The 12,762-nt window shown below is 42.4% G+C and overlaps 1 protein-coding gene across 1 annotated transcript in view; it reads left to right on the top strand.

Annotated features, from left to right (window-relative positions):
* Window positions 1-12,762, top strand: part of Gm11100 (predicted gene 11100) — a 31,115-nt gene that overhangs the window by 16,912 nt on the left and 1,441 nt on the right. The window contains exons 3-4 of the mRNA NM_001370907.1: window positions 8,196-8,320; window positions 12,437-12,550. Coding sequence (NP_001357836.1) covers window positions 8,196-8,320; window positions 12,437-12,550 — 239 coding nt within the window. The remainder of the gene's footprint in view (window positions 1-8,195; window positions 8,321-12,436; window positions 12,551-12,762) is intronic.

Here is a 12,762-nt window from a genome sequence, read left to right on the forward strand (position 1 = left end):
TCCCCCTGCTGTCCTCAATCCTGCTATCCTACTGCCTGAGACTTCACATACTCATCACCGCACTGACGTTCTGGCAGAAGAAACTGGTACTCAAAATGATCTGAAGGATCAGATCAGCCTTGGCCTGAGAGTTAGAGCGGATACAGGGATGGCAGTAGCTTCATGGTCAAAGGTAAGTGGAAGGCAGGGACAGCAGGTAGACAGAAAGCAAGTGATCTAGGCCAGCAGCCTCCCTGAAGGGACGTCGGCCCAGAAAGCTGAACTTGTGGCTTTGATACAAGCTCTATGAATGGCAAAAAGAAAGTCTACACTGACAGCAGGTATGCTTTTGCCACTGTACGGAGCAATATACAGACAAAGAGGGCTGTTGACATATGCAGAGAAAGACCTAAGATGCTGTGGCTAAAAGAAATCAGATGGCAGATCTAACCGCCAAACAGGCGACCCAAAGAGCAATGATCCTGACAGTCTGAGGACTATCAAGTTATGGACTGGTAAAAGAAACCCTGTATGGAGTAGTAGAAACAGAAGAAGAAAAACTAGTCCTCCCATGGGAAGAAGGACGCAAATATGTTACCAACTTACATTACTTGACCCACTTGGGGGCCAAGAAATTAAAAGGTGTGGTTAACAGACCTGCCTTTGTTGCCAAGGTAAGTCAGGGACTGGCTAAGATATTAGAGACTGATTAAAAGTTACATTGTGCATACAGGCCCCAAAGCTTGGGACAGGTAGAGGATAAATACAACTCTAAAAGAAACCTTGACAAAATTAACCATAGAGACTGGCAAAGACTCACTTCTCCTTCCCCAGGCCCTATTTAGAGCTGAAAATACTCCCTCTTGATTCAGCCTTACTCTTTTTGAGATCCTTTATGGGGCTCCCATGCCCATCACTGTCTTAAATGATGTGTTTAAACCTACATGTTCTTATAATAATAATCTGTATGCTAAGTTAAAAGGCTTGCAGGTGGTATAGAAAGAAGTCTGGTCACAACTGGCTACAGCAAACGAGCTGGGTACCCCAAAGACATCTCACCAGTTCCAGTCGGAGATCTATGTGCACCTGCATCATGCCCAGACCCTCAAGCCTGTTTACTATCCCTTCTTATTCTGTTTTTGTTCCCATGTTAAAGATAGAGTAAATGCAGTACAGCTTATGGTCCTCCAGCGTCAATACCAACCTATAGTTAAGATAAAAGAAGAGTATTATTTCTATTCTCCACATAGAAATATAGACTTGTGAAATTCTAAGATTAGAATTATTTAGTAGAAGAAGAGGGGAATGAAATAAAATTAAACTTGAGATCTGTGATTCATGTAATAGCCCAAAGAGTTGTTTGTGAGCTTTGAAGCCTGGGACTGAGAACATAGCAGAACAGGTCAGGACATGCCCAGGCAGGTCCGTCATTAAGACATTCCTGAGGCTACTTAGCCATAAAGATAAAGAGAATGCAAAGACATGTCCAGACTGGCCTGGTGCCTCCCTATCTCTCGCCCATCTGACATGTGTTAAATGTTAACCAGATGCTCTGCTGTTACCTTGATCTGCACGTACAGTTTGCTGATGATTAAATGAACCAATCATGTGAAACCGCGCCAATTCCTCCCCAGCCCCAGACCTGTTTCTTTAAAAACCTCTAGCTTTCGAGCCTTGTGGTCGACAATTGCTATCTCCTGTGTGAGATACATGTAGGCCCAGAGCTCCATCATTAAACTTCCTCGTGTGTTTGCATCAAGACGGTCTCTCGTGATTCCCTGGGTGCTCGCCGACTCGAGACATGAGTGGGGGTTTCCCCACTAGGTTCTTTCAGGTCCTCATACAATTCATATCACAGCCTTCTATTTTTGCATAGTTGAGAAATTATATATTCTTTTCTAATTAATGTGTTTAGAGTTCTTTTCCACAGCCTTAAAGGGGTATCCTGAAGGTCCCAGCATTTACCATTTTGCTGAGACATTAGCCACACCTTTGCCTCCCTGACTCATGCTGTCTGATTATCATGGAGTCATTAATGTTAACAGGGAAGACATTCCTCAGAGGAATGTACAAACATGTACATTGTTACACAAGCAAACCTTATGCCCATAGTAGGCATCGACCTTGGTGGAGGTCCATGCCTGTTGGCCTTATCTCAGGGGCAGGAAACATGTCATTCTGTCCCTACCAAGGTCACCATTGCTGGTGTTAGGTGGAGTGCCTACAGATTAATGGAGCAGAAAATAAATCCGTTGTGGACAGATCCCAGTGTGGCCAGCACCAGGAGCACTCACCTGTGTTGTGCCTCCCCCACCACTCACCTTGGCATTATGCTATGAAATGTTTCTTGTTTCCAAAACATGTATATCCCGCTGTTCTCTCTTGTTTCTCATTTCCCTCCCTTTAGATATAGTCTCCCCCTCTGATTCTCTCTCTCTCTCTCTCTCTCTCTCTCTCTCTCTCTCTCTCTCTCTCTCTCTCTGCATGTCTGTGTATGCACAGGCATGCAGGCATCTCTGTGTGTTTCCACTCATATTTTACATATGAAGAAAAATGTGCATTGCTTGTCTTTCCAAATATGTCTTATTTCATTTAACATTGTGGTTTCCAGTTTCATTCATTTTCCTGTGAATGTCATTCTTCTTTGTGACTGAACAATATGTTTTGTGCCCCATTTTGTTTATCCATTGATCTGTTGGTAGACATCTATTCTTATTCCATCTATCGGCTATTATGAATACTGCACCAATAAACAAGGATGTACTGAAAGACCCACAACGTGAGGACTCCCCCACATTCTGACTCAGGAGAAGCAACACCCCAAATCACTCACGAGAAATGGTCTTACTGCAAACTGCACGAGGACTTTTATTCAAGAGCGCTCTCGGGCCCACAGTCATACATCACACAGGGGTAGAGGACCGTGGCACCCTGAGTAGCTGTGTAAGGGGGTATTTAAAGGAAGAAACCACAACTCAAGGAGGTAGGGAGGGCATTGTTGGAAAATACCAAAAATACCAGTTAAGAGTCACAAGGAAGTGCAAAGTCATAAGAGTCACAAGGAATACCTGGTAATTGTGCCAGTTATTTCTCAAGACAATTTCTAAGAGCCCCTAACAATAGCACATTTGCATAGCGGGTTCCAGCAATGGTCAGGGTGGGTCAGGGTGACTTTCTTTGAATGAACACTCCTTGAACCCAGGAAGCAGGTGGGTGGAGGAATGTCGCTATCTGTTTTATGATTAGCATAACTTGGAGCATTGAGTCACAGAGGTCATATTCTCTAGCCTGGGCCTAAAGGCCTAGATTTTGCTTTTGCGTTATACTTTTTCATTACAAGCATCCCTATGGAATGTATACAGGAATGATAAAGCTGGAACATAACATGATTCTAGTGTTAGTTTTTGGAGAAATCTTCATCCTGATTCCTTTTCTTTGAGTTTCAAATAACATTTTTTGAAAATTAATTAATTTCTTTACATCTGGATCACAGCTTCCCCTCCCTCCTCTCCTCCCAGTCCCTCCCTGTCACCACCTCTACATCTATACATCTATTCCCTTTGCCTTTCTCTTCAGAAAAGGGGAGGCCAGAAGACTAGATACATCTCCTATTGTGGCAAGACAAGGCAGCCTAGCTAGGAAAAGGGATTCAAAGGCAGGCAGCAGAGCCAGACAACTCCTGGTCCTGCTGTTAGGATTTAGGAGTCCCACATGATGAACTATTTTATATATGTATTAGTTTTACACACATATAATATGCACGAAGGGCAAAGGAAATCACCCATTCCATGCATGCTTTCTGGTTGGTAGTTCAGTCTCTGTGAGCCCCTATGTGCCCAGGTTAGTTGATTCTGTTGGTTTTGCTGTGGTGTCCTTGATCCCTCTAGTTCTTTCAAATCCTTCTTTCCTATCTTCCCCAAGATTCTCCAAGCTCCTCCTAATGTTTATCTGTAGGTCTCTGCATCTGTTTCCATCAGTTGTGTGAATCCCCTCAGATGACAGTTATGCTAGGCTCCTGTCTGCAAGTATGACAGAATATCATTAGTAGGGTCAGGGATGGATTCTCTCTCCTGGTATGTTTCTCAACCTGGGCCATTCCCTCAATTTCTGCTCCATCTTCACCCCTGCATATCTTGTAGGCAGGACAAATTGAAGGTTGAAGGTTTTGTGGCTGGGTTGGTGTCCTCATCCCTCCATTAAAAGTCTTGCCTGGGGGCTAGAGAAATAGCACAGTGGTTAAGAGCACTGGCTGCTCTTCCAAAGGTCCCGAGTTCAATTCCCAGTAACCACATGGTGGCTCACAACCATCTGTAGTGAGTATCTGATGACCTCTTCTGCTGTATGTCTGCAGACAGCGACAGTGTAACCACATACATGACATAAATAAGTACATCTTTTTTTTTTTTTTCTTAAGTCTTGCCTGGTTACAGAAGATGGCCATTTCAGGTTCCATATCCCCCCATTGCTAGGAATCTTATCTAGTGTCACCCTCATCGATTCCTTGGAGTTTCATTGTCCAAGGTTTCTAGGTCATCCAGAGATGCACCCCCTCATCCCCATTCCAATTATCTCTTTCAGTACTCTCTCCTTCCATCCTCTTTCCATCCTGATTGCTACAGTGGTTATAACAGTTTACATCCCACCAGTTGTGAATACTGTTCCTTTTTCTCTATGTCTTCACAATCACTCGTCCTTTGTTTTTGTTTTGTTTGTTTATTTATTTATTTATTTATTGCAGTGAGATGAGTACATTTCCCCAATGGCTAAGGATGTTGAATACCTTTTCCAATATTTATTGGACATTCTTTTCTTTTGAGGACTATTTATGCCATTCTTTAGCACTCTTGTTGATTGAATGATTTGCATATCTAATGTTTAATTTTGGAGTCTCCCCCTGGACAGTCTCACTATATAGCCATGGCTGGCCTGAAACTCACTATGTAACACCAGCTAGCTTTAACCTCACAGAAATTCACCTGCTTCTGGCTCTTGAATACAAGGACTAAAGAAAGGCATGTACCGACATTCCCTATAATTATTAAAGGTCTTTATAGAAGTTATTTCAATATTATATTAATATTGTATTATATTATTGTATACAATATTGTCTGATGTGTAGCTGGCAAATATTTCTTCCCATTCTGTGGGCCATCTCTTCATCTTTCTAATTGATTCCTACATTGTCAGTAAGATTTTAATTCTATCTATCTATCTATCTATCTATCTATCTATCTATCTATCTATCTATCTATCTATCTAGGCATGGTTTCTTTGTGTAGCCCTGTCTGTGCTGAAACTCACTTTACAAAATCAGAGATCTGCCTGCCCCTGCTTTCTAAGAGCTGGGATTAATGGCATGACGCACCACCACCCAACACTTTTTTATTTTTTTAGTGTGACAACATTCTGATAAAAATGTATTTATAGGTACAAGCAGTAAACTGCTTTGGCTCATAGGCCATTGTTCTGTTAACCCAATCTTAAGTCAATTCAACCAATGGATATGGTAAGAAATATATGTATGCATGGCACAGAAGAGTAAGTGTTCAATAAATTTACTCTGAATGAAGTTAGCATCAGAAAACACATGCCTATTTTAACGATAACTGAGTTGTGTGTCACAGACTCCATAATCCAAGGATACATTCACCGTCTTACTGATTTCTTAGGGTCAACAGAAATTAGGGGCAAAGGAATATTAAAGGGCACAGGAAAGGGCCAAGTGCAGAAGTTTGATAAAGCTAAATGATCGTCTCCCGACAGCCAATTACCTACAGAGTGGTACTTAGTGATCATACCACAATGTTGGGAATGCTAGTCAAAGTGTTGTCATGTCAAATGTGCAATGTGTTTTTATAAAGACACAAATCAAAATAAGACGAAGTTTTAAAATGATCCTCTCTCTTGAAAAATGAGCTTCCCATATCTCTTAAATAATTGTCAAATTTGGAAAGCCAAGTTCTGATTCTCAGCATCAGTTCTGATGTTCACCTAGTAACCGGTATACTCTCATCCTTGTCTTCAGCCAGACAAGAGCGGTATTCGAATCCTAACTATGTGTTGCTTAGTTAGACATATATGTTTTAGTTTGAGGTGATGCAATTCTGCTATTGGTCTATATAATCAGACATTTAGCTACTGATTTTTAAATTTTTGTCTGTGTATTTACTTTTGAGACAGAGTCTAAACTGGGTTTAAATGCTGAGTATGGCAGATATGTGAGTCCAGAAGTTGATCTGCCTGCTGACCTTAGGTGTAGGGCTATTGCCAAGAGTGAGGCTCCCTTTTCCTGTGCCTGAGCCAAGCTCTCCACTACCAGCACTTTTCAGTTTGTCAACATCATGTCCTCTTGCTTGCCACAAATGTCCCCTAGAGGTGCCTCAAACTCTCGAGGATGTGTGTGGCAGGTTAAACTTAGGTTCTTCTCAGAGTCCCACATTAGCTAAGTTGTAAGCTATGGTTCTTCACCACTACCCTTGGAGTCATATAGATTGACAAGAAGTAGAATTCCTCTCAGCCACTGACTTGGTGATAAAGGAAATATGTCTCAATAAAACCTACATTTCTGATGCATGTGAGGACTGCAGGCCTACCTTGAGGACGACCTGCCCATCTCTTCTCTCCAGGGTTGCCTACATGAGCTTTTGCTCCTCCCCAGCTCAATGGGACACCTGGCACTGGAACCTGTGTTCAGCTTAGCTTAATCCTTTTGGTATATTACCAGCCATTTTCAGTGCACGTTTTGGCTGTCTTTTGTGGATTTCTTAAATGCTCTTCTCTGTCTTTGAAATACAACATACTTTTTCATATTCTAGTTCTTTTTCTTTACTGGTCACATGGAGGCAGCTTCTAATTGGCCATCTTACTTACACAGCTATGGTATCACTTTATTATCTTGCTTTATTAAATTATTTAGTATTTGTATTTTCTATTTAATGCAAATGGATGTTTTGCCTACATATACGTCAATATACTGTGTGTGTCTCTGTGTGTATATTCGTGTACCTGGGGAGGTCAGAGGACAACTTACGAAAGTTGCTTCTCTCTTTCTACCACATGGGGCCTGGGGATTGAACTTAGGCTTGGTGGCAAGTGGCTTTACCCACTGAGCCATCTCACTAGACCTATGGTAGCATTTGAATTTGCCTTTATGTCTACTGAGTTGAGATTGAACTTACACAAGGAAATACTAAAGAATGCTTTCTACTTGGAGACGGAGAGGCTGGCTCATGAGAGCACTTGCTACTTTTTTTTTTTTTTTTAAGATTTATTTTAGCTGGGTGTGGTGGCACACGCCTTTAATCCCAGCACTCGGGAGGCAGAGGCAGGCGGGTTTCTGAGTTCGAGGCCAGCCTGGTCTACAAAGTGAGTTCCAGGACAGCCAGGGCTACACAGAGAAACCCTGTCTCAACCCCCCCCCCAAAAAAAAAAGAGATTTTTTTATTTTTATATGTAAGTACACTGTAGCTGTCTTCAGACACACCAGGAGAGGGTGTCAGATGTTATTAAGGATGATTGTAAGCCACTGTGTGGTTGGGATTTGACCTCAGGACCTTTGGAAGAGCTGTCAGTACTCTTAACCACTGAGCCATCTCTCCAGCCCCTGCATTTGCTACTTTTAAAGGACCCAGGAACATTTCTTAGTACCCACATGGGGGCTCATAACAGTCTGTAACTCCAGTTACAGGCAATCTGATGCCATCTACAGGCCTCAGCAAGCACTATACACTTGATGCACTCATACATAAAATGAATAAATCTTTAAAAAATGTTTAAGAAAAGGCTCCTAGATATGAGACATCCATACTATGGTGTGTGAGTGACTGAGTCTTGGTAGCATTTCAGGAGAACAAATGTAAAGTCTGCTTCATGACACTGACTCAACCCTCATAGTTGAAGGTTCCTTTTCCTAATCCCTCATGGCCAAAGTGAGAACCAGGCAGGACAAAGTTATGTGTCTAAAGAAGAAATCACTATGTCAAGACTATGGCCATTACATGTGACAACTATGTAGAGCAGAAATCCTAACACCAGAAAAGCAAATCTGTTTTTTATTTTCAATCCAAGGAATAAAGTTTCCAAGGCAGTAGAGCTGCATATAACACCATCTGTCCACAGCGGTGTTATATGCAGCTTCCTAACTATTTTGCTTAGGAAGACTGTTTGCAACTGTGATCTTGACATAGTCTTTTCTCCTCTTCTTCCTCCTCTTTAAGCAACAATACAGCTTGATGTTGTAGAAGCAGAGACAGAAGAGGTAACTGGAGGAAATGGGCTTCTCCGCGCCAAGAGAACCACCAAGCGATTATCTGTGACATCACTTCCTTCAGGGCTGCAGAAGGTAAGGTGCTAGCATCAACTTGCTTCGAAAGACCTACATAAATTGGTTTCTCTGGGTGTCTTCATTGCTGTGAAGAGACACCATGACCAAAGCAACTCTTATAAAGGACAGCATTTAATTGGGGCTAGCTTATAGTTTTAGAGGTTCAGTCCATTATCATGGCAGGAAGCATGGCAGAGAAAGTGCTGGAGAAGGAACTGAGAATTCTACATATTGATCCAAAGGCAGCCAGGATCTCCTCTGCATTGGCCGGAGCTTGAACATTGGATCTCACAGCCCATACCCACAGTGACGGACTTCCCCTAAGAAGGCCACACCCATTCCAACAAGGACACACCTAATAATGTCACTCCCTGTGAGCCAAGCATTTAAATATAGGAGTCTATGGGGGCCAAACCTATTTAAACCACTGTTGGAGTTTGTCAAAAGACCCTCACACACAAAAACCACAGAGACCATCATTGATGCAAACTGCATGAGGATTTTTATTGATCCAACATGTTGGGGACCCTCCTCTCAGCACACATGCCAGAGGAGAGACCCAGAACAAAGAAAGAACACACTTTATATACCTTGTAAGGGGCAGATTTGGGAAACAACATAGCTGGTTCATTCTAATTGGTGTAGCAAGTAGCCTTTTCAGGCATTGGTTGGTTTGCATAGTGACTACCTTTGGCCTAGTGACTCACTTTGTTTGCCCCCATGGTAGGTTATTATGACTTGGTCAGCAAAGTAATAGTACATTTTGAACTTATGGGTCAGCTATTAACGTCACAACTATCGACAAGGTCAAGGTGGCTTGTGGTTTTTGTTTCTCAGAATTCAGTGTGGGGCGAGGTAAGGTGATTTCTCTGGGAGCTGCTATCTTGTTATGGTTATTTTTCTGAGAACAGTTCATTTTGTTTTGGCAGCTGTAGACTCAGTCATTTTGACTGTTATGTTTCTGAAAGTCCCTTAGGAGGGGAAGGGGCTAGGTGGTCTTGAACTTATTTTGGATATTACACCACCACACTGTGTCTTGACAAAACCATTTTCTAACTTCATTCACCCAGAGTAACCCCGTGCACCCTCTGCTTGTGCTTCCAAGAATTTAAGGTACAATAAGGGTAATTTCCAGATCAGATCTTTCTACTTCTGAGTTCAAATTATTCAGCTCTTCCAGTCTGCCCTACATTAATTTGGACCTTTGTGAATACTCAATGAATTGTTCAAAAGTTGAGGTCACACAGTAGGAATGTGGCTGACCTAGATGCTATGTGCATGGTGGTGTTGCCCAATTACACCCACAAGGCAGCTCATAACTGTGCCAGTCCCAGCGTATCTGACACCTTCACACAGCCATATATGCAGGCACAGCAATGGACATAAAATAAAAAATTTTTAAAAATTGGATGAGCCGGAATCTAAACGAAGGATATCTTTTTGTTTTGTTTTTTGTTGTTGTTTTGTTTTTCTTTCCTTTAGGATAGGGTTTTCTTGAGTTCCTGGCTAGCTTGGAACTCATTCTGTTGACCAGAGTGGGCTCAAACTCAGTGGTCTGCCTGCCTCTGCCTCCCAGGTACCACCACACCCAGGTATTTTATTTTTATTACATGTTTATTTGTGACGGGGCTTTGTACAACATGTGAAAAGTTTTCCTTATCTGTCTCTCTCCTTTTACCATGAGTCTTGGGGGCTCTAACTTAGGTCCTCAGGCTTCGGGGTACCTGTCCCCACAGATCCATACGGCTGACCCTTATCTTTGGAGAATATGAGACCAAGGTGTTCAGATTAAGGCCTAGTATTTTTCTCATGTTATTATTTATTTCTAGACAGGGTCTCACTATACAGTCCTGGCTGGTTCTGAACTCATTATGCAGACAAGGCTGGTCTCAAATTCACAGAAAAAGTGTATGACATTACACCCAACTTGGTTTTGTACTTTATTTTATTTTTTTTTAGACAGGGTTTCTCTGTATAGCCCTGGTTGTCCTGGAACTCACTGTGTATACCAGGCTGACCTTGAACTCAGAAATCCACCTGCCTCTGCCTCCAGAGTGCTGGGATTAAAGGTGTGCACCATCACTACCAGGCCCAGGGTGTTCTAATTGCTTAAAAAATTCAACTCAGAAAATGGCTGCAGTTCTCTAAGGCAGGCAGTCATACTGCCTCACTTTATGGATGACTCTGGGACTTTATTAATTGATGAAAGTGAGGGGGAGAGTCAGGCTTCCAATAAAGGCTGAGTGCTCCCATTCATAGTTTCTCCCATTTTTGTTTTCTTTCTTTCTTTCTTTTTTCTTTTTTGTGGTTCTGGGAATTGAATTCATGCCTAACACATAACGATCACATACTGGATCAATGAGCCAAACTCCTCCTCCCTCCCAGCTCCATTGTTAAATACTGTGTATTAAGTGTACAGTGTGATAGCCACCTGTGACAATACTAATTTGAATGGATGGAATTAAATATGTAGTTTCTCAGATGGGGTGGTGATGGCAACACACACCTTTAATCCCAGGAGGGAGAGGCTGGCAGATTTCTGAGTTGGAGGCCAGCCTGGTCTACAGAGAGTTCCAGGACAGCCAGGGCTTCACAGAAAAATGATATCAAAAAGCCCAAAAGTTCTAGTTTCTCAGTTACAATAGCCACTGAAGTACCAATAACCACATGTAGCTAGTGTCGTTTTGTACAGTAAACCACAGATAAACAGTTCTACCCTTGCAGAGGGGCAGAAGTTTCCATCAAATACTCTTGACTGTCACTCTTAGTACACAATAGTAGTTTTGAATTTTGCTTCTGAGTTATCAGGTGCCTCTATGTTCTAGGCTATTCCTGGGTTTACAGATTACAGGGGAGTCTTCTCATTGTATAAATGGCAGTGGCAGGAAGATGAAAATTTTTCGCTATAATTAAGGATTTCTAGGTACCAAAAGTAACACCCAGCTTGGTTTTGTATTTTATCAGAGGTTAGCACTTGGTTATATAGGGTTTTAACTAGCCCTCAGAATGCTCCCAAAATTATGTATGAATCACTTGCCCAGATTTTAAAAGTCGGACATTTCAAATAAAAATGTTCCTTTTGAAACTTCCTTTGGAAAACAGGAAGCTTCAGAAACAGAAACTTGTAGGGTTGTAGAGATGCTCTCTACAGAAGGCCTGTTCTGTTCGGGCCACTCATCCTCACTCAACCTGGTTGACTCAGCACCTAACTTTGCAATAATTATCCTGGGAAAGCACAGCAACACTTAGTAACCACCAATTACCGTAGATGCTTTAGAATCGTACTTAGCATGATGCGGTGCATACCTCTACTCCTGGCACTCAGGAGACGTGTGTGTGTGTGTGTGTGTGTGTGCATGTGTACCCAGACTGGGGCACATGGTAAGTTCCAGGCTTGCTTGGGCTTATATGGCAAAATCTGGAGTCAAAATAAAAACCCAAAGACCCAAATGGGATCTTTAGATGGATCAGGGCAAGTTCAGTGTGGGTCAACTAGCAGGCACTCAATGATGGCTCTGAGGCTTTCAAAGTGTAGGGCCTAAACATGACCTCAGAACCACTTTCTGCACAGCTGATCAAGTACAAGGGGAATGGAGAGAGGGGCCAGCAGGTTTCAGCACCCAGGAATGAGTTCCCACAGTGATGTTATTGGGGCAGGTACTTGTAATCAGTAAACCAGGGACAGGGGTAAAGTGCCAAGCATGGTCAAGAAGAATCCAGGCAAGGCTTCTTTATTTCTGGACTGCCATGGAGGTAAGAAAACCCAGAGACACAAGAAAAACTGAAAACTGGATTCAGTGTAATGAGTTTTTTTGTGGCAATGGCCCGTGTCAACCCAGTGTGCAATGTGTTCTGCAGGCTGAACAAACTGTTGTCTTTTCCAATGACTTGCTTTTTTCCCTGACACTGTCTATCCTTATGAACCAAATAATCTCATTTCTCTGCATCCTATAGAACTCTTTAAAGAGTACTCTGGGCACAAAGGAAATACAGGGTGTGCAGAGAATATGAATATGAATTTCAACTGTTACCTGGCAAACAATGACTTATCAAGAGAATGTCCGAGGGGGGCTACTGGTTGCTAGTGCAGAACTGACACATATCTTAATGGCATGTTTTGCATTTTGACAATAGGCACAATATTCATCAAAAAAGAGACCACACTTCCCAGCACTTAAAAAGAAGAAGCGGAGCATGGAAGCCATTCTCCAGAAATCAGAGCTGACCGTAGGCAAGCTTCAAATGCAGGTAGTGGGCAGACTCGCCTTTTCTGTCTCAGAAGCTCCCAAGGCCAGGCTTAACTGAACATCTTGCCCTGCAAGACAGCAAGGCGTGGTACCTAATTAACAAGTACCATTAAGAGATACTTAATGTCAGTGGGGGGTGTCTGAGAGTGGGGAAGGGACTGCTAAGGAGAACTAGGATGACACTGAGTCATATTAAACGAATTCCATTAACAC

Source organism: Mus musculus, chromosome 14, assembly GCF_000001635.26.
Source record: "Mus musculus strain C57BL/6J chromosome 14, GRCm38.p6 C57BL/6J".
Lineage (NCBI taxonomy): Eukaryota > Metazoa > Chordata > Mammalia > Rodentia > Muridae > Mus > Mus musculus.